The sequence below is a fragment of the Crotalus tigris genome, unplaced genomic scaffold (assembly GCF_016545835.1).
Source record: "Crotalus tigris isolate CLP2741 ecotype Arizona unplaced genomic scaffold, ASM1654583v1 scf7180000017632.1879674, whole genome shotgun sequence".
In the NCBI taxonomy this organism is placed as follows: Eukaryota; Metazoa; Chordata; class Lepidosauria; order Squamata; family Viperidae; genus Crotalus; species Crotalus tigris.
This window is the reverse complement of record NW_024096526.1, coordinates 1,614,997-1,635,694: the sequence shown is the minus strand read 5'-3', so window position 1 is coordinate 1,635,694 and position 20,698 is coordinate 1,614,997. Positions and strand designations below refer to the sequence as shown.

Below are 20,698 nucleotides of genomic sequence, written 5' to 3'. Positions count from 1 at the left end.
GCAAACCTAGCACAACAGTCATGGGTCAACAGGGTGAACAGCAGCGGACTTAGGAATCACATGGTGAATCACATGGTCATTTAGAGAATAGAATAAAACAACAGAACAGAACAACAGAACAGAACAGCACAACAGAAAGAATAAGAATAGAATAGAATAGAATAGAATAGAATAGAATAGAATAGAATAGAATAGAATAGAATAGAATAGAATTCTTTATTGGCCAACTGTGATTGAACACACAAGGAATTTGTCTCCGGTGCATAAGCTTTCAGTGTACTTCTCCCATTGACCTTGCTTGTTGGAAGCTGGTTGGGAAGGTTGTAAATGGCAATCACATAAGTTGCAACCATTATAAATACATGCCAGTTGCCAAGTGCCTGAATTTTGATCACATGACCATGAGGATGCTGATGCAGTTATAAGAACAAGGACCAGTCACTTTTTTCAATGCTGTTATATCTTTGAATGGTCACTAAATGAATAGTTGTAAGTCCAGGACTACATGTAACGATGTGTTTGGACCTCAGACCTACATACAAGGGGGAACGGTGCAAAGACAGGGAAAATGTCTCCCTCATATACTGTGTGGATATCTGCAGCCAAAGGCTACTCACTGCATGGATCTCAGCTACTAAATGATTAGGCTGACTTTCTTGTTTTTTTATCTAATCATGTAACTATGAAAATTTGAGGATAGCCAACAAACCACCTAATCCAGCATCTAGCTGAGAAATGTATACAGATAGTCCTTGACCTCCAACAGTTCATTTAGTGACCGTTCAAAGTTACAGCAGCACTGAAAAAGATGACTTGTGATCGTTTTTCACACTTAACAACCGTTGCAGCATCCCCATGGTCACATAATGGAAAATTGGGTGCTTGGCAACTGGTTCATATTTAAGACAGTTGCAGTGTTTCGGGGTGTCACGTGATCCCCTTTTGTGACCTTCTGACAAGCAAAGTCAACGGGAAGCCAGATTCACTTAACAACCGCGTTGCCAACTTAACAATTGCAAGGATTCACTTAACAACGAGAAGAAAGGTCGTAAAATGGTGCAAAACTCACTTAACAAATGTCTCACTTTGCGACTACTGTACATTTTGGGCTCAGTTGTGGTGGCAAGTCGAGGACTTGTACATTTCTCAGCTAGAAGTTCCATGTCACTTGAAAGCAAAAGTTTTCCTCTATTGTTTCTCCACTAGCAATTGGGATTCAGAGACAAACTGCCTCTATACATGGAGAATTGGTCTCATAATTGTGGAAATTAGTGGACTCATCCCCTATTAATTTTCTGACCTCCCCCTTTTATTTATTTTGCAAAGCCACCTAAACTAGTGGCCACTGTCCTATCGTATTATAAGCATGACTCACCCACTGTAACCTTCTCAGCTTTCCCTGCATGAAATCAAGATTGTTTTTAGTACCTAGTGCACGATTAAACATTTGCAAGATGACTCCCCCAAAATCTCAGCTTTATTTGTAACCCCCCCTGCTCAATTTTCCCCAGGCATAAATGGAACACAACCCAGCTGCTGTCGTCTTTCTCACACATACTTCATTCATTTTTTCCATATCCCTCCCAGCTTGTCTCTCCGGCTTGTGACTCACCGTGAGTTCCCTTTCATTTTGTTTCTGGCTGACGGCATATCTGGAAAGCGACAAGATTCCATCTGGACGGAGAATGTGAATCAGAGAGAGCCTCTAAGGGCTCTTTAAAAGAAGAAAGTATGCAAAGTAGGAAAACAGATAAAATATGAATATGAGATACAGAGTACTGTTAAGCTTGTCATCTGAGAGCAAAGACCTGGCCTTTGATCAAGCAGGGGGCAACCACAGCAAGGACAGTTGCACATTTTATTTATTTATTTTATTTATAAAATGTGTATGCCTCCTGTCTCACTCTTGAGTGACTCTGGGTGGCTTACAATGTTATAAAACACAGTATAAAACACGAAGAGCATAAAAACCATTAAGCATTAAATTAAAATATTAGCCTTAACAAGAAACTGCATAAAAGGTGAGATCTTCTCCTAATCTACTAACCACCTCCAGAGTGGGACGCCCCTATTGCCACAGCTAGGTTTTCAGGCCCTTTCAGAAGGCCAAGAGAATAGGGTACCAATATAATGGGAATATATGTAGCTTGGGGTTGAAATGAGGGATCCTTGGTGCTCTCTGAGCTTGATTGCTTTCTTGCAGACATTTCATTGCCCAAACTAGGTATCACCATCAGTGCTAGTAGTAGGGTAGTGGTGGATCTCATCTCGATGGGACCGATGTTCCAAAAGGCAGGAGCCATGGCAGAAAAGTCTCTTTTTCTGGACCCCACCAGGTGGAATTCCTTGACCGACAAAGTCTACAGCATGCCCCTTCTGCTAGAGCAAGTGGGCCAGGCCAATCTCATTAGGATGTGATGGTTCCTCAGATAACATGGAGATCTGACATACATAAATAGCTTTAAAGGTGATAATCAACACTTTGAATTGAACCAGGAATCAGTGCAGTTTGCACAATAGTGGTATTAACGTGGGCCAGCCTGTGACCCCTAAAATTGTCTGCCCTGCTGCATTCTGCCAGTTGTAGCTTCCAAATACTCTTCAAGTGTAGCCCCATGTAGAATGCATTATGGTAGTCCTGGTGAGAGATGGCCAGTGACTGAGTGCATGCACTGAGATTGCGCAACAATAGGCCATAATGAACCAATTAATTGAATAAGAAATGCAATTGACATGCAACTGTTTCTCAGGAAAAAAAAGCTCCTAGCATTTGGATTTCTTGATTACAGAATCTGTTTCTTTGGCCCTATGTTTGCTACAGTTCTCACAAGTAGTCCTCAACTTTCAACCACAATTGGGACCAGAAAGCTAAGTGATGTGCTCTTTTTATAATCTTTTTTTGTTGTTGTTGCCAAGGTTGTTAAGTGAATTACATGGTACTTAAGTGAATCCAGCTTCCCCCATTGCAGGGATAGGCAACCTTGGCTCTTTTATGACTTGTGGACTTCAACTCCCAGAATTCTGGGAGTTGAAGTCCACAAGTCATAAAAGAGCCAAGGTTGCCTACCCCTCCCCCATTGATTTTGCTTGTTGGAAACCACCCATGAAGGTTGCAAGTGATCCCGTGATCCCCAGATGTTGCAACCATTGTGAATACATTCCAGTTGCCAAGTGCCTGAATTTTGACCATGTGACTGCAGGGATGTTAAAACGGTTGCAAGCTGAGGACCCATTATAAATCACTTCTTTAAATGCTGCCATAATTTTGAATGTTCATTAAAGAAATAGTCATAAGATGGCCTGTATTCTGAAACTCTGAATACATGATGAAATGAAAAGTTTTATTTTTCACCCAGAAAAATGAACCACCAAGAGCCTGATGCTCATTTAGGGCTGGGAAGGAATGATCTGCCCAAAATCACCCAGCTGACTCTCATGACTAGAGAAGAACTAGAATAGTATTTCACAAAGTTGGCAACTGGGAAATTCTGGGAGTTGAAGTCCATACATCTTAAAGTGACCAAGTTTGAGAAACACTGAGCTGGAATATTGCAGAGAGTACTTCCTTCAGGAAAGAAAAGTCCATGGACCACAGAATATGTGACTCTCTTTATGCTCTGCTTTTGATCTTTGTTGAGACATAAGCAAGTAGTAAAAGATAACATGAAGACATTCAGGCTTGGAATACAGAAGCAGAAAATGGGGAATGTATTTTATCAGATCACAGCTCCATTAATATATAAAACCAGTTTTATAGATGGCACCTTGATCCACAAAAAATGTCTTTTATGTACCCTGACTTACAACCTAAATGTTGGAGATGTGGTTGTATGGATGCTATTTATTATCATATTTGGTGGTCGTGCAGAGAGATAAAAGCATTCTGGATTAAGATATGGTGGAATATCCAGAGAATTTTTAAAAGGAGGGTAAAATTTACTCCACAATTATTTTTGTTAGGTATAGTTACTGATTGTGACACAAAGGAGGTTATATTGATGTTAAACTTGATAACAGCTGCGAGGCTGTTAGTAGGACAATATTGGAAGAAGGAATCTTTGCCTACATTGCAGGAATGGTTTCTTAAAGTGTCTCATTTGGCGGAAATGGCAAAGATTTCGGCTTTCTTAAAGGGACAAACGCAAGAGAAATTTCTTGCTGTTTGGGATAAATGGATAAAATTCATACAATTTAAATTTGATATAAAAATATTATATAGTTTTTTCATAATTTTTAACTTTATATATATATATATTTTCTATTTTATATTCTTTTTTTATAATTTTTTTTAACTTTTTCTTTAATTAAGCCTATATTCTGCTCTGGGAGGTCCTGGGGGGGGGGAAGGGGGGGGTTTGGGTAGGGGTGGGGGAAGGGGGGTTTTGTTGGGTAATGTTTGTTTTTTATTTGTATATGTTGTTTTTTGTTTTTGTATTGTTTTTTATTTTTTGTAAAATTTATAAAACTCTTTAATAAAAATATATATATATATATAAAACCAGTTGTGTTTAGCAATCACCACTTATTATGAACATAGGGACTTTTTTTCCAGGTAGTGACACACAATATACCCATACTTTCTCTGGAACATGACTCGGAGGGCGGGAATGATCATTGCTATCTCTCTCCCTCTTGTACCATTACGGAAAGAATCCTCAAAGGATATTCCAGATATGGAAAATCCCAACCTTTTGCTTCTATTACTTCATTTATGATGAAAATAGTGCAAAGGCAGACCTTCTGTAATATCTGCGTTAATGCAACTTCTATTCCTAATTGTACTTTAACATAAAAAGTAAATCATTATGAGTGAGTCATATTTACATATGACCTTGCTTCAAATGGCATGTAAATATATTCTGCTAAGAAAATAGGCCTTTTTAAAGAGATTATTTTAATGTTGAATTTAATTACAGCAGCAAGGTTGCTGATTGGGCAATACTGGAAGAAGGATTTTTTGCCTACTTTAGAAGAATGGTTTCTTAAAGTTTCTTATTTATCTGAAATGGCAAAAATTTCGGCTTATCTGAAAGACCAGTCGCAAGAGATATATATTTTAGTGTGGAAAAGATGGGTGAATTTTATACAGAATAAACATGATATTAGAAAGTACTATTTAGCTTTTGAATAATGTATATTTAAGGGTAAGCTTTTGAATAACTTATGTTTAAGGATGGTAATTTTTGTTTTTATGTACTGGAGTTAAAGTGTTTAAAATTTTGTTTTTTGGATGTATGTATAATTGTTTGATGTTCATTTAAATTCTATGTTTTTTGTTGTTTTTAACCCTGTATTCAGCTCTGGGAAGTAGGGGGGAGGGGGTTGGGGGGTTGGGAGGGGGGGTGTATTTTATTGTAAAATTTTATAAACTTTCAATAAAAAAAAAGAAAATAGGCCTTTTAACTTGTTAATATGTTTTAGATTTTTTTAATCTCTGTGGATGAATCTTTTTAAAAATGTGTTGTTTTTGAGATTTTAGGTTTAGTTGTTTTTGTATTTCCTCTTAAGTTTTTTTTTCTTGCAGTTAATTTTTTATTGTGAGAATTTTAGTTCACAGGCAACTCCATACGTTCTATGTTTCTTTGGTTCTGTGTTTGTGCATGCACACTTTGAAGTCAGTGTTGACTCCTGGCAACTGCCTAGAAAGTCCCCAAAGTTTTCAGAAGTAGTTTGCCATTCCTAGAACTGACAGAAAGTGACTGGCCCAAGGTCACCCAGCTGGCTTTGTGCCTAAGGCAGGACTATAATTCACAATCTTTAGTTTATTTCTAGCCTGATTCCATAACCATTAGTTTATTTCTTAACCACTTCTTTATTTTTAGTTAAACTGGTTCTTAACCAATAGCTTATTTCTAGCCTGATGCCTTAACCACTACCCCAAATTGGCTCTCCTGTGTGTATTTACCTAACAATAAATAAGGAAGATATCCTCTGCAAAACCTTAGATCCGAACTCTGTACTACTACTCTGTACTCTGTACTACTACTCTGTAGCTTCCCAGTATGTCAGGGTGAATTACAAGCCAGTTGAAGTTTTGCACTTAGCTTGAGAAATGATCCCAGTAAGTCTTAGAAACTTTAATTACCAACAAGGTCATTTGAACTCATGTGCACAGATTTCACCTAGAGAAAGAACCAATGTTTTTGTATCAACCTTTCTTCCTTCTTAGCCTTTGAATCCCACAGTTTGCAGCTGATTTTCCTTTGTATTAATGGAGTTCTTTAATTTAAAGGAAAATTTTAATTTTAATCTGCAATTAAGAATTCAATTTCAATGAATTTTGAATTCAGTACAAAACTTCCACCCTACTTTTTTTTAAAGTGACTTCTGATGAATGTACGAGACACCCATGTGTAATGCATAGAAATACATTTCTTGGGAGGGTGAGGTAGAGAGGAATTCTAGGATATTTTAGCTGAAATTGGCAATCTTAGATTCCCAAGGGAGGCTGTGCATTCCACTGAGTTCTGTCTGTGTTTATAATTTTTTTCTTCTTCCTTATTCTTTTGGGAGAAGTGTCATTTTTCATTAAGGTGATATGAGCCTTCAATGGCTGCAAGAGAGGCTTTATGCATCCTGTAGATATTTGCAGATTTCATCCACTTAGTTCTTTATTGTGTGGGATATTTGCTCTGTGTTTCTACACTCCATTTTAGCAATAGCTGTCTTAGACATTTTCTTGTGGATACATAGAGAAAGCTATAGGGACATCAAGTAGCTTGATCTTGGCTAATCTCAGAAGCTAAGCAAAATCAACCTTAGTTAGTATTTGATTGGGAAACACATGGGCATTACAGTGCTCTAGGTCAGTGGTTCTCAACCTGTGGGTCGGGACCCAATTTGGGGTCGAATGACCATTTCATGGGGGTCGCCAAACAACGCAGTCTGCCATTTTTTCCCCCTTTTCCTTAGCTGTGCTACTCCCTTTTATTCTATTGGCTTTTGAAAGCCAATAGAATAGACTCTCTTGAATAGAGTCTAATTCTATTGGCTTTCAAAAGCCAATAGGAATTGTCCAGGCTGTCTCTGCCCTGCTGAGCCCGCCAAAAGTCCCATTCTGCAAACGGTGCTGCACCAGTTGAGTAGTCCTCGACTTACGACCGGTTGGGGGTCACGGTATTAAAAAGGTTGAGAACCACTGCTCTAGGTAGACCGGAAAATAAAGAAGAAAGCACTTCCAAGATAATTGTGTGGGCAGTTCTCAGGAATAAAAACTTAACTGGAGGGCGTCTCTGTGTATCTTTACATATTAAAAATTATACATGAAGTATAAATGATCTCAACAGAATGGGAAATACTGCAGTTGAGTGTTTTGTGTATCCTTTCTCTCTTAATAAAATCTGGTATGCATCCCAGATGAAGCCTGGAATACAGTGCTTCCTAACTATGGCATGATCTAAAGTTACACGCAAAAACTCTATGGGCAAGAATTCTGTCTGGATTTTTTTTCAAACTCAACATGTTGCATTTTGATTCGGAAAGTTTGCCAACACATTCAGCATTATCAAAGGGCATGAGTGGGTTGGAAATTGCCTCCACATTTGCACTCAGGAGCCTTTAGGCAATTAGGAGCCAGTACTTGAACATGTATTTGTTTATTTATTAATTTTATACGCCAACCACTTCACAGTTGGAACAATTCTGAGCTTAGAAGCTCTCCTAAAATTAATTAGTGGGCTGATCACATGTAACTTTACTGCTTCTAAGTTCCTTCAACTCCTTGGCTTTGCATGACTCGCATATTTCAGATTCAGACATGGAGAAAGCACTGCAGAAGCCCAGCTTGGATTTGATAGTATAGCAACAGCAATAACACTTAGACTTAGATACCACTTTATAGTGCTTTATAGCCCTTTCTAAGTGGTTTACAGAATCAGCATATTTCCCCTAACAATTTGGGTCCTCATTTTAACGACCTCAGAAGGATGGAAGGCTGAGTCAGCCTTGAGCCAGTGAGGATCGAACTGCTGGCAGTGGGCAAAGTCAGACTGCAATACTGCATTCTAACCATTATGCCACCACGGCTCTTGTTTATCAGCACTGGTTTTTCTTGAAGCTTTTATTTTGTACTCATGTACTTCATCCCAGCAGTAAAATGGCATATGAAAAAGACAAAATAGGGCTTGCAAAATAGTTTAAGATCCTACCTAGATCTCTGTGGTCATCAATTCCAAATCCCTATCCTTCTTGTTTTTCAGAGGGGAGTGAGTGGGTGTCAAGCAACTCATAGCATTTTAGGGCCACTAAGCACATTTGGTCCTCATTGAATTTGGGTGGGGAATTTCCTCCCAATCCCCTAAAAATAGTTTAGCTTGGAGTGGAACCTGTGCTTGCTGATTGTGTGCACTGATAACTCATATTTAGTCATCAGAAGGAAAAGGAATGCTTATAATATATGCAGCATATTAATTATTTTTTCCATCAGCTAATGAATTGAAGCAGTTGAAACTTGAGTCGAGTTGTCAAGTATCTCCTGGAAATATCTTGAAAGTTAGAATATCAATAAAGGAAAATTATTTAATGTCTCCGCTTGCCCCCAAAAAGATGACCATGGAAGAACTTCCTCCTCCTCCTCTTCTTCTTCTTCTTCCTCCTCCTCCTCCTCCTCCTCTTCCTTCTCCTTTTCCTCTTCCTCTGCTTCAGGTGACAAGGGAGATACAAAGTTCTGGCTCTTGCCCTTCTGGTGGCCTCAACCATTGTTAACTGATGTTGTATTGTGTCCTTGATGTTGTCACTCCATCTTCTTTTGGTTCTGCTTCATGTTCTTTGTCCTTCTCCTCTTTTTGTATACACCTTGTACGGTATGGAATCCCATGATATTCTCTCCAGGTGAGCAAATCATTTTACCTGTCGCTTTTGTAAGTAATTTAAAATTTGTTCTATGCCAATTCTTTCTCGGATGGTCTCATTTCTGATTTTATCTCTTCTAGTCACTCCAGCAGCTTTCCTCAAACTTCTCATTTCTGTGGTGATTTAACTTTTGTTTATGTTTTGTTGTAAGTAAACCACAGTAAAATCCATGGAACATTAAAATCCATGGAGAGATTAAGATGAGGAGAATTTTAGCATTTCTACCTGTAGAGGTAGCTTACAGAAAGGATGCTGGATTAAAAGTGGGGAATCTTCCGATGCCAAAACCTTCGGAAATCTTTTTTTATCATTTTTCTAAATGATAGGGCAGTTTATTTTTAAAAAATCCTTTTATGAACTTTCAGCAGCCTTTAGCAAGTGCTCCTTTTCCCCCTGCTGGCCATATCTAATTCTGTGCTAATTATTCTCCATAGGCTTAATTATGGATTATCACATTGCTTAGAAACTGAAGAGCTAAAACTGGAGAGTCCTGGTAGAATAAACCAAGACTCCCTCTAAGTCACTGGTCATAGAGTTTCAGGAAAGAAATATTGCTTGGATTTCTCTTGCATGCTTTCTTCATAACAACCCCCCAAGATTTGACAGCTGAAGGTCACCAGCAAAGCTTCATGGTTGATCGAGGAACTGAAATTAGAGTCTCATATTCCTAGTTTGGAACACTGATTCAGCTTGGCTATGCTGTTCGATCTCTGGAAAAGGCTCTAATGCTGGGAAAGATGGAAGGAAAGAGAAGAAGAGGATGACTAGCAGCAAGGTGAAGGGACTCATTAATGGTGGTAATGACTACACCTTTGGGATACTTGAAAAAAACACAGTAAGGATATGTTGTCATGGAGAAAATCTATATATGAGATCATTAGGTGTTTTAAATTTCTTGATGGCACAGAATCAATCAATGCTGCCTGAGGATGATGGAAATTGCAATCAATACATCTGAATGGTGCCAGATTTGAGGACTGTTGGATAATAACAGAAGTTTTGTTCAGGCGCTGAGTCACAACACTTCATAATCCCATGGACCATAGCAAACCAAGACCCCCGATCCTCCACTGTCTCCTGGAGTCTACCCAAACTCATGCCCATTGCATTGATGACACTGTCTAACCATCTCATCTTCTGCTATCCCCTTCTCCTTTTGTCTTCAATCTTTTCAACATCAGGGTCTTTTCCAATGAATCCTTTCTTCTCATTTGATGGCCAAAGTATTTGAGCCTCTGCTTCAGTATCTATCCTTCCAAAGAACAGTCAGAATTGACTGATTTGATCTCCCTGCAGTCCAAGGGAGTCTTCTCCAACACCCTAATTTGAAAGCATCAATTCTTCAGCGCTCAGCGTTCCTTATGGTCCAACTCTCAGAGGCACATATTGCTACTGGAAAACCCATACTGTAGCTTTGATTATGTAGACCTTTGTTGACAATGTGATGTCTCTACTTTTTTAATGTGCTATCTGGGTTTGCTACAGCTTTCCTCCCAAGGAGCAAGCTTCTTTCCATTTCATGGTAGCTAAATGTTTGGGACTGTATGAGAAGAACTGTTATAAATACAATGATGCGACTCAGTTAGTCCTTAGTGGGTTTTGATATTTTACATCTACTGAGAGGTTTGGAAATAGGAAGCCTGGAGGCATGGAAACTGGTATCTGGTGTTTTCAGGGCTCTATTGTGTTTCATAGCTTTTCAATATTTCCATGAAACTGCTAGAAAACTTTATGAGAAGATTTGGAGCTGTGTTCTATCAATATGCTGATGACACTCAAATCTGTAACATTTCCAGGTTGTAATGTTGTTCCCTCGAGTGGCTTTCTTCTGGTGGGAAGGGGCTAGATCAGGTTTAATAAAATAAGGCTCAGTTTTGAAAAGATGGAAATCCTTATATGATTATTTATGGGTTTGAAGATTTTAAAAAAATGAATTAAGTGTGAGCCTGAAGAAATTTGCATAACATCCAAGAGGGAGGAGAGATTATAAGAGTGCAATTATTTGTTGAAGAAAAGGTTGGAAATAATTTTATTTCCTTGTTGTAGTTTCCTTTCTTTTTTCTTGTATCTCTTGGACATTATATATTTTCTCTCTATATGAATGAATGAATGAATGAATGAATGAATGGACAGGCAAGATGGAAATACTCATTGTGAGGGGTCAAAATTTCAGGCAAGGAGTTGGTTTCCCTGTTTTGAATAAGATCATTGTCTGCAAGCATTTCTCTAGTGTAAGTATTCAGTTTTTGAAGATAAATAGATAGATAGATAAATAGATAGATAGATAGATAGATAGATAGATAGATAGATAGATAGATAGATAGATAGATGATAGAAGCTTGCAGACATTATACATTAAATTTGGAGCAGATTTGTCTATTGACGCATCCACCCCCTATTAACTCACATACTCACAAAGGGAATCACTGAGCAAAACAAGTTGAGGTAGTATCAAAACTAGTTTTATTGCTCTCTTTCTCTCATTTCCTCCCCTTTGAACAAAATACAATATTTCTCTCAAAATAAATCTCTGCAGCTCTTTTTTACTGATTCATGGAATATGAACAGGAGTTGATGCCACTGATTGAAAAGAATAAGGGGAAGGGTTGTGTGTGTGGAAAAGGTGTGTATACATATGTGTGTGCATAATACAGGCCTTCAGCTGTGCCATTAAGCTCACAAGCACTTTGATCCTTGGAAGTGCTTAGAACCCCTGCCAGCCAAAGTATGTAGAAATAGTCATATGGCAAAAATCTTCTATAATAGCTCCCTAGGGCAGTGGTGGCGAACCTATGGCACGCATGCCAGAGGCAGCACTCAGAGTTCTCTCTGTGGGCACATGCGCCATCTCCCCAGCCTCACCTCCCCCCGTGGTTCCCTCCTCACCATCAGCCCCCTGGAGGAGTGAGTGTGGCCCATGCAGAGCAGAGCAGCCAAGGACATGGCAGCCAGGCAGCAGGGACAAGACTCTGCCCTCATGCCACATTGCGCGCAGTTGATGCTGTGGGGTGCAGGCGGAGGGCATGGCTGCCATCGCTCTGCTGGGCTGCCTGGGCGATCTTCAGTGGGCTGTGGAGGCGGTGGGTGGCCCTGCGGGTGAGCAGGGAGGGGGCAGGTCTGGTTTTTGGGCACTCGGTCTCTAAAAGGTTCGCCATCACTGCCACAGAGAATTCTGGGAGTTGTAGTTAGAGTGAATTTGAAAGGAAACTGAGTGGGAAAGCTTGCACTAGCATTTTCAGCTGAGAAAAGCCCACGCAGCCCTTCCACAGGGCTGCCTAGTTTTAAGTAACCACAGCAACTTAGTAGCCCCTGGCAGGTATGAGGCAGCTCACAAATACCTGATAAAAACCTGGCATTATAATTTGTTTAGACCTACAAGATAGCAAAATATTACTTACAACTTCTGTTTTCTACACCCCCTGGAATCCTACAAACTGACACAATTGCAACACCTTTCACCTTGTGATAAATACATAACTGAAGTGAGAAGTGTTCCAGACTGAGTGACTTTAAAATCACATTCCTTGTGTGGGTCCAGTGTTTCTGTGCTGAACGCATTGAATGATTCTTTAAAACAGGATCTCAGGAAGTAAGTCCAGTGTATAAGGGAAAAAAGGTTGATCAAATTCCACCTTTGCCGCAAATCAGAAAGAAAGGAAGATGATAAAAGTTTGGAATTCTGACACTTGAAACAAACAATCAGACATATAATTTTCAAGATCAAAAAACCACCATGGAAATATCTTTAACATTTCATATCAAAACTTGCTTTTTGGGTAAAGTTGTATGGGGAAATTGATGGGTGCACCTTGGCTTTTACTGGGAATGGATAAAAACCAGGGCATGGAATTTGATGGCCATAATGTTTGATCTTTTATTAGATTCTGTTTTCTGCACATCAGAGAAGCTACGTCATTTGTGAGGTTTGGAAGGAAGAGGAGGGAAGATATATTTAATTATTTAAGCAGCATAATGGGGATTGGATTATTTCTCCTATGATCATTATTTCTCATTTTCACTTACAGTTTCATAGAGAACTCTTTTCTTTCCCTTGTGAGTTGCTCATGTCAATGTCTTCTTTTTCCTAAGAATATTGTTTTAAAATATTATAAGATAAACATGTTATTCAGTAAAATGGGAGGTATATTTCTTTATCTAACATTATATAACTGATGCAAAAGGCTAAAATGTCTTCAGGATTTAGGTCTGAATGAAAGGTGCATAATACAAAAATCTTTGTCTTCTGGATGCAAAGATTTCATCCCACAGAATATTCTTTTATCCAAATATCCCAATTTGTTGGAAGCTGAGCCAATCTAGATCCGATTAATGCCTAGATGGGAGTCTGTCTTGTATTCTACATGGGTTGAATCTTAAAGCTCATCATTGAATCTGGGGCAGGTATAAGTTCAATAAAGCTTCTTAGTCTAATTAGCCCTTCTATAGCAACATAGTCTTCCTGAGCAATGGTGATTGCTCTGTGCTTTGATTGGTTTTTCATTTTGCCTTCTGGTATACAGGTGGTCCTCAATTTACAACCATTCATTTAGTGACCGTTCGAAGTTACAAGGCCCTGAAATGAGTGATTTATGACCATTTTTCTCCTTTACGACTGTTGCAGCATCCTCATGGTCACGTGATCAAAATTCAGATGCTTGACAACTGACTCATTTTCATGATGGTTCATGGCAGTGTTCTGGGATCATGTGTGATCACCTTTTACGACCTTCTGACATGCAAAGTCAATGAATCACCTAACGACTGTGTTACTAAATTAATTGCAGTGATTCACTCAGAAACTGTGGCAAGAAAACTTGTAAAATAGGGCAAAACTTACTTAACTGTCTCTCTTAGCAACAGAAATTTTGGGCTCAATTATGGTCATGTCAGGGACTACCTATACTCGATTACTTCTCTCCAATAGGAGTAATTTCTACCTTGCCATGGACAAAACCTTTGGGTAGAATTCTTCTTGAAATTGTATTTCTGGAGAGATATTGTGTTTACTACTGAATTTTCTACAAGGAGTCAAAGATGCAGGATGTGGCATTGATAGGGAATCAAACCTGAAAGTTAAAACCAGGTAGGCAGTGCAGAAGAAGAATGTATGGAAATATAACAGAATCATAACAATTACTGGCACTCAATAAACATATTACCCCACAAAAGAAAGTCTCTACAACAATTTCTTCCCATGAGGATCCCATGGGCAATTTGATTAGAAATCCAGAACGTGAGAAAGGATGTCACTGGACAGGTGAATCTTCTCAGTTCTGACTTCAATTTTAAAGCATGCTTGGGGTCCTTCTCAAAAAGGAAATGACAATATTTCAGTGTATAGCTGAATAAGATTGATGTCTACTCACAGAATTGATACAATTCCGCTCTACATATTTGAACTTCTTCTGCTTGTAGTAGTCCCGGTCAGATAGGAAATTTAACAGGAGCAGATCGCAAAGTACAGAGGCCTGCCAGAAACAAAACATATTGAAAACCTGCAAACCAATAAAGTTAATGTATTGAAATAGTCAAGATACGGTGAGGTAGAAATGGACACCATTTTCTATCATTCTCATAGAGAATGACTGATTGGCAGGCAGGTATCATCCTTGCTTTTTAATACAAGTGAGATGAGCATCCATGATAATTTAGAGACGAAATAATCTTGTAAACTATTGTCCTAACTTTACTCATTTGCTTTCTCTCTCTTGGAAATGTTGTGTGACTACAAGTTTATTTATCAAATTTTGAAACCTTCCATAAGAATCTTGACTTAAATTGTAAAAACACCAACTCTTGGCTCCCTTTGCCCCACTGACCACTAGGAAATTAGGAATACAAAAAACAATGAAGAGATGCCTGCTTTTTCCTTTTTTTGTCTGTTCCCTTCAATTACAAACATGATATTCTTAAAGTCTACTTCTCACACCTGATTTCTTCTTTCTCTTTCCTCCACCATAAAGACAAGAAAGCTCACAAATGCATGATTTCTATTGGAGAATATAACTTCCTTAATAAATGTTGCTTGTCTTCACTTGCCCATTCACAATCAGTTGGTATCTAGGCAGCAGACTGACTAGTTATAGCTCTTTCAGCCAGTTTTCTCCATGATGCTTCCTTCTTTTTAAATTACAATAATGTTTCTTAAATTTGTATTTCAATATGTCAGTTAATTGAGTACATTTCATGCTGTGTCTCCTTCTGCCAATGCATTGCTTTATTTTGGCAATGTGTAAGTGGCCACTGTGCATGTGGGTACAAAAAAAATCAGTGTGGATTTCTAGTGAAGGGCGGTAGTGGGAAAACGATCACGTGGTCTTTCAGAAATAGATCTTAGGATTCATCACTAGAAGCTGGAACAGAATTCATGTTAAACAGGAGCAGCTAAACTACAGGTAGTCCTTGACTTACAACCGTTCATTAAGCAACCATTTAAAGTTACAATGCCACTGAAAAAAATGAATTATGACAGGTCCTCCCACTTATGACCTTTGTAGCATCCCCATGGTCATGTGATCAAAATTCAGATGCTTGGTAACTAGCACATATTTACAATGGTTGCAGTGTCCAAGGGTCATGTGATACTATCTCCAAAGGACCTCCAAAGACCAGATTTTCAAGTATCTTCAAAACCTATTAAAGATGGACAATCCTTATCCAGGGAGAGGTTATTCTGGAGGGGAGACATCATCACTAAAAGATCTCCCTTTGACACTAGGACCCATAATATGGCATTTCACCAGATGGGCAGATTCTACTCAGAGCAGGCCATCTTGGAGATACCTAGATTTTAAAGCTGTGCTAGTCTCTTTAAAATAGGGTCAACCAGCAGGCCATGCAGTTTCCATAGAAGCATACAGTATTTATATGGGCAAACTTAGACATATACAGTACATAACTATCAAGAAAGCTGCATGCTAAAGTTTCTAATGGGACTTCTATGAGAGTTGCAAAGGTTTTAGGGATCTTATGAACTGTTACTAAAATCTTAAGATCTCAACAAAATACAGATACAGACAAAATACAGGCACTTACCACTCCAAAGATACCAATTCCAGAACCTACAGTAGTCATTGTTGGAATAATATCAAATTTTCCTGCCTGGATAAACAGAGGGAAAAGAAAGTTCAAAGATGTTGGGAAAAGAAGATGTGAATACAGTAGCTATTATTAGGGCTGTTACCAATTAGAGACCTCAAGTGAGCTTTGGTTGACTAATTAAGCACCAAAAGTAGCAATTAGCCTAGCTATTCCTCTAGTAATAAACTAAAGAGTGACTTAGAGTCAATCAATGTCTGCGGTTTGTTGTCATGATAAAACAGGACAGAGAGGAATTATTTATGTCACCATGGACTTTGAGGAAAGGTAGCCTGCTTAGCTGTATAGGTTGGATAAAGACCTGACACAGTTCGTGATATGTAGATAAAGTAATCTGAGATTACAAGCCAACATAAGGCCTGTTTGTGAGAAGGACAGTTCTATTAGAGATAAGCCAGGGGACTAAGACAATGGAAAGAATTATTTTATAAAAACAAGCACTACCTTCCCGTTCACCAAAATATCAAATCGGATGCCAAACACCTTGTACAGAATCCTCATGTCTCTTCCATTTTCTCTGTAATATCTGGCATACCTTTCAAAAATAAAGCAGAGAAAGCAAGAGATTGGTTGGAATGAAGGACTGTTATTATCAATCATGCACTGATTAATTTAAAATATTTGTGAGCTATCTTTCTAGACAACATTTACTCAAAGCAGGTAGTAAAAAATACAATAAAGACATTTTTTTAAAAAAGTAGACCTGTCTTACAACCCTTGGGAGAGTGTTCCATGTGAATAGAGCCTCTGCAAAAAGGCAATGCCTGTATTGCTAAGTATAAAGATCAGCTAAGGATCAGAATGTAGTGCTGATCTTCAAAAGAATGGCCAGGCTCATTTGGACATAGACAGTCATTCTTATAAACTGCTCCTAAACACCTTAGGCCTAAAGCCAATACTTTGGATTCCACAGTTTGTGGCCTGGAACCTTTATCACCTGGATTCTTTTGAACAATTTTGGTCAGGTTCCCAGGATTTGCCTGTACTTCAAATTTCCCCCTTCCTCTTTTAAAAGTAAAGGTTTTTTTTAATACTTTGGGGTTTTGAACTTATATTACAATTTCTTAAATATTGACACCTGGTCCTGAATTATTGGACCATGTATGCAACAGATGATGACACACAGCAATAGATTACAGTTTTATAGGCTATATAGCACAAGGGTAATTATGAAGACATTGAACCAAATGATAAAATCACAGAATCACAGAAAACAGATACTTTGGGAATCGTTCAGTTCTTGCATTAAGAACTGACTGAACATTAGGATTAGGGCTAGGGTCTCCTCTTTCAGCCATTGGTGATCCTGCCCTAGCGCTCTGGAGGCTGGGTAGACCAGTCCCACCATTGGCTGCCAGAGAGTGGTCAACGACAGTCAAACCAATAGAAAGTTGGAAATTTCTGCTCCCAATGCTTTTTTGCCCTTGGTCATTTAGTTTCTCTATTTAGGTAGGGAAATGTCTCTGAAACGATGATCCAACAGATCATGGGTTGTCTAGTTGTCAATATTACTGTAGTGGCAGGATTGCCCTTTAACCAGCCCATTTTTTTTTTTTTTTGTGGAGTGGAGATGGAGACTAGAACAATCTCACAAGATATAATCAAAATCAAAATTTATTAACAAAAAAAATCCTAGAAGATGTACTATCTCAGCGATTCTCAAACATTTCAGTCTCAGAACCCCTTTACATTTTTAAAAATGATAGAGTACCCAAAAAAGCTGTAGTTATCTGGGTTATATCTATTAATATTGATGACACTACTAATTAAAATAGAGTCATTTTAAAACATTATTTAATTCTGTACGATCCTGAAAGGGTCTTAAGGATCCCTAGACCCACACATTGAGAACCATTTTTCTGTATGAAACCCAATGTAACCAAACATGCATGCAGTGTTCTCAGCAATCCACAAGATGGTGCTGGTCTACTATAATTATTGAGCTGGAACAGAATTTCCACTTCTAAACTTACCTGGCAAACATCTAAGTATGGGGAATATAAGCTGACAATCATTACAATGACTTATTTATTAAAGCAAACATCCAGAGACTGTAAATAGAGATCACACCTTATCTCAACAATCCATTGCTTTGTGTGCTGTTTCTCCATTGTTACTAGTTTGGGTTTTCTAGACAATGACATGTCCTTATACTCTGAAGTACTCAGTTCCTATGCTGAACTAGCAAAGCTTTCAGGTTAATCCTAAATTTCCATTGGGCTTCCTGGCTCCTGACTTTTGACTTTGATTCCCTGATATTTCTTTCCTCGGTTGTTCTCCTGAGTTGTATAAGGCCCAGACTGGTTTACATAATAGCTGAAATGTGGTGCACTAAATGAAATAACCACAAAAGTCAATCCATACCTGAAATTATAGCCCGGAGAGACGTTACTGTCTTCATTGTAAAGCTTATGGAACTTGTAAACAGGTACACAGTGTTTCTGAGGCCAATCAAGGTCACAGTCCCAGTTTATGGTGATTCCAACAGTGCCTCCCTGTCCAAACAGAAGCAGCACTTTTAAAAAAAATCACAGTAGGTTTTGTTCATAAGTTGATTAGAATATTTGAGGCTATTTAGAGAAAAAGGCATATAATAGAAGGTGAAGTTGAAATTTCATTTAGGGTGAACTCATCTCCTTAACTCCTCAATTCCTGGTGACTTCCTGGATTTGTCCATGAATTTTTCTTGGCAACTTTTAGAACATTTCTTTCAACTTCTCAATCCCAGTTTTAAGCCCTGTTATTTTCTGGCAGTCTGTTCCAAATACTAATCAAGTATAATCCCACTTAGTTTTAAGCTATACCAAGAGTTGCTTCTAGGTAGCTTCTCTCTATGGAAACTAACCAATGAGAGAAGCAACCTAGAACTAAGGAGAAATTTCCTAACAGTTAGAACAATTAATCAGTGGAACAACCTGCCTCCAGAAGCTGTGAATGCTCCAATACTGGAAGTTTTTAAGAAGAGACTGGACAGCCATTTGTCTGAAATGGTATAGGGTTTCCTGCCTGAGCAGGGGGTTGGACTAGATGACCTCCAAGGTCCCTTCCAACTTTATTATTATTATTATTATTATTATTATTATTATTATTATTATTTCCAACGTCCCTTCCAACATTGTTGTTGTTGTTGTTGTTGTTATTATTATTGATTAGTTTCTGTACTCCAGCTGGGCACTATTTATTTAGTGTATGGCATATCATACATAGACTAGGAATTTATATCAACATTTCACCTAGGTTAGTAAAATATAAATGTTACAAAGATTTATGTTCAAATACCATTGTCTAGGCCATTTTCTAGTTCTTTTCAGGCCCAAATAGCAAGAGAGATCAGGAATATTATTTGAATGTGCCACATCAATGTTGAAGGGCTCAGCAGACCCAGGATCCAATATATTTCCAAATATTTATTAGAAAGTAATATAGACATTGCCATTTTTCAAGAAAAGCATATAGAAAACAAAGAACAGCAACTCAGAAGAAACAAAATTCATGGCTACAACCTATTGGAGCCACCTACTACACCAGCAATGGCATGGCTACATATATTAGAAGGACTATAAAGGCAAAGTAGTATGCAAGAATCATAGACTAAAATGGACATCATTTAAGTCTACAAATAAATACAGCAAAGCATGATGTTGCAAAAGTGAATAGATGATTTCTCCTGCTCTTATAATAAAAGCTAGCAAAAGATAGTGGGAAATTCAACTTGGAGGGCGGGAGAGATATTTTCACATGACATTGTGTTAACCTATGGAATTTGTCAGCACAGGATATAGAGATGGCCTCTGACTTTCTGAAATGAGGTGCTGAGAAAATACTGCTTGACACCTAAGCTGGGTGCCTAAAGTATGTAGGAAGATCTATATGGACAGGAGAGCTTTGATGCCCCTTCTCGTGATCCTTGTCCTGTCATTGGCATGATACTAACAAGTACCTTATTTTCATTGCACAGAGACCATTTAGAGAGAGAGATTGGTTGATTCCCCTACATTTGTTGGCCCATGAATCAACCAACCAGTGGAAAAATATCCAATCATTTTCCAAGAAGGGGCTACAGCTTCATAGGAAGGGAGTTTTGATAAATAGCAAGTTTAACCATCTGTCAAAACATATTCTGATGTGGCATAGGTGTTTTTTATATATAAGTTTAACGGTATAAGGGTTTAATGCTACTCTGTCATTCTAGATCTTTTAGATATCACACCAAAACAAAACTGATTATCATGGTACTTTGGGGTACAAGTTTAGCACTATGCTGGAAGAATACTAAACCTGTGTTCAAAAACAACCTGAACAATGGCTGATAGGTATAGAGAAAACTGTGCAATGAAGCAGCAAGTGTCCAGTTTTGGTCCCCATGATGCAAAAAAGATGTTGAGACCCTGGAAAGTGTGCAGAGAAGAGCAACCAAGGTGATAAGGGGTCTGGAACAGAGATCCCCAACCTTTTGGGCACCAGGGACCGGTTACGTGGAGAGAGGTTTTTCCATGGACTGGAGGGGGCGTGGTTTTGTGTGCTGCCTGCGTACCACGTATGGGGCTTTGTTTGTTTGTGTGGACCAGTTGCTGGCATGCCGCGGTCTGGTACTGGTCCATGGACCAGGGGTTGGGGACCTGTGGTCTAGAGGCTAAAATCTTATACCATTGAGGAGCCAAAATGGAGAGGAACAGCCTAAAGTGGCCATTAGATGCCAGATTGTTCACATTCTACGGAGGTCACAAGGATATGACACTGACTGACTGGT

The 20,698-nt window shown here is 38.6% G+C and overlaps 1 protein-coding gene across 2 annotated transcripts in view; it reads right to left on the bottom strand.

The window, feature by feature from the left end:
- Positions 1-1,507: 1,507 nt before the first annotated feature.
- P2RX1 (purinergic receptor P2X 1) overlaps positions 1,508-20,698 on the bottom strand; it is a 45,990-nt gene continuing 26,799 nt past the window's right edge. Inside the window, exons 8-13 of one of the 2 annotated variants that reach the window (XM_039334655.1) lie at positions 18,313-18,443; positions 16,393-16,483; positions 15,886-15,951; positions 14,217-14,318; positions 12,874-12,934; positions 11,927-12,482 (exon numbers count right to left, since the gene is read on the bottom strand). In XM_039334655.1, coding sequence (XP_039190589.1) covers positions 12,878-12,934; positions 14,217-14,318; positions 15,886-15,951; positions 16,393-16,483; positions 18,313-18,443 — 447 coding nt within the window. In that variant the 3' untranslated portion in view covers positions 11,927-12,482; positions 12,874-12,877. Of the gene's footprint in view, positions 1,715-11,926; positions 12,483-12,873; positions 12,935-14,216; positions 14,319-15,885; positions 15,952-16,392; positions 16,484-18,312; positions 18,444-20,698 lie in introns of those variants that run through there. The other variant, XM_039334656.1, reaches the window with a different exon arrangement.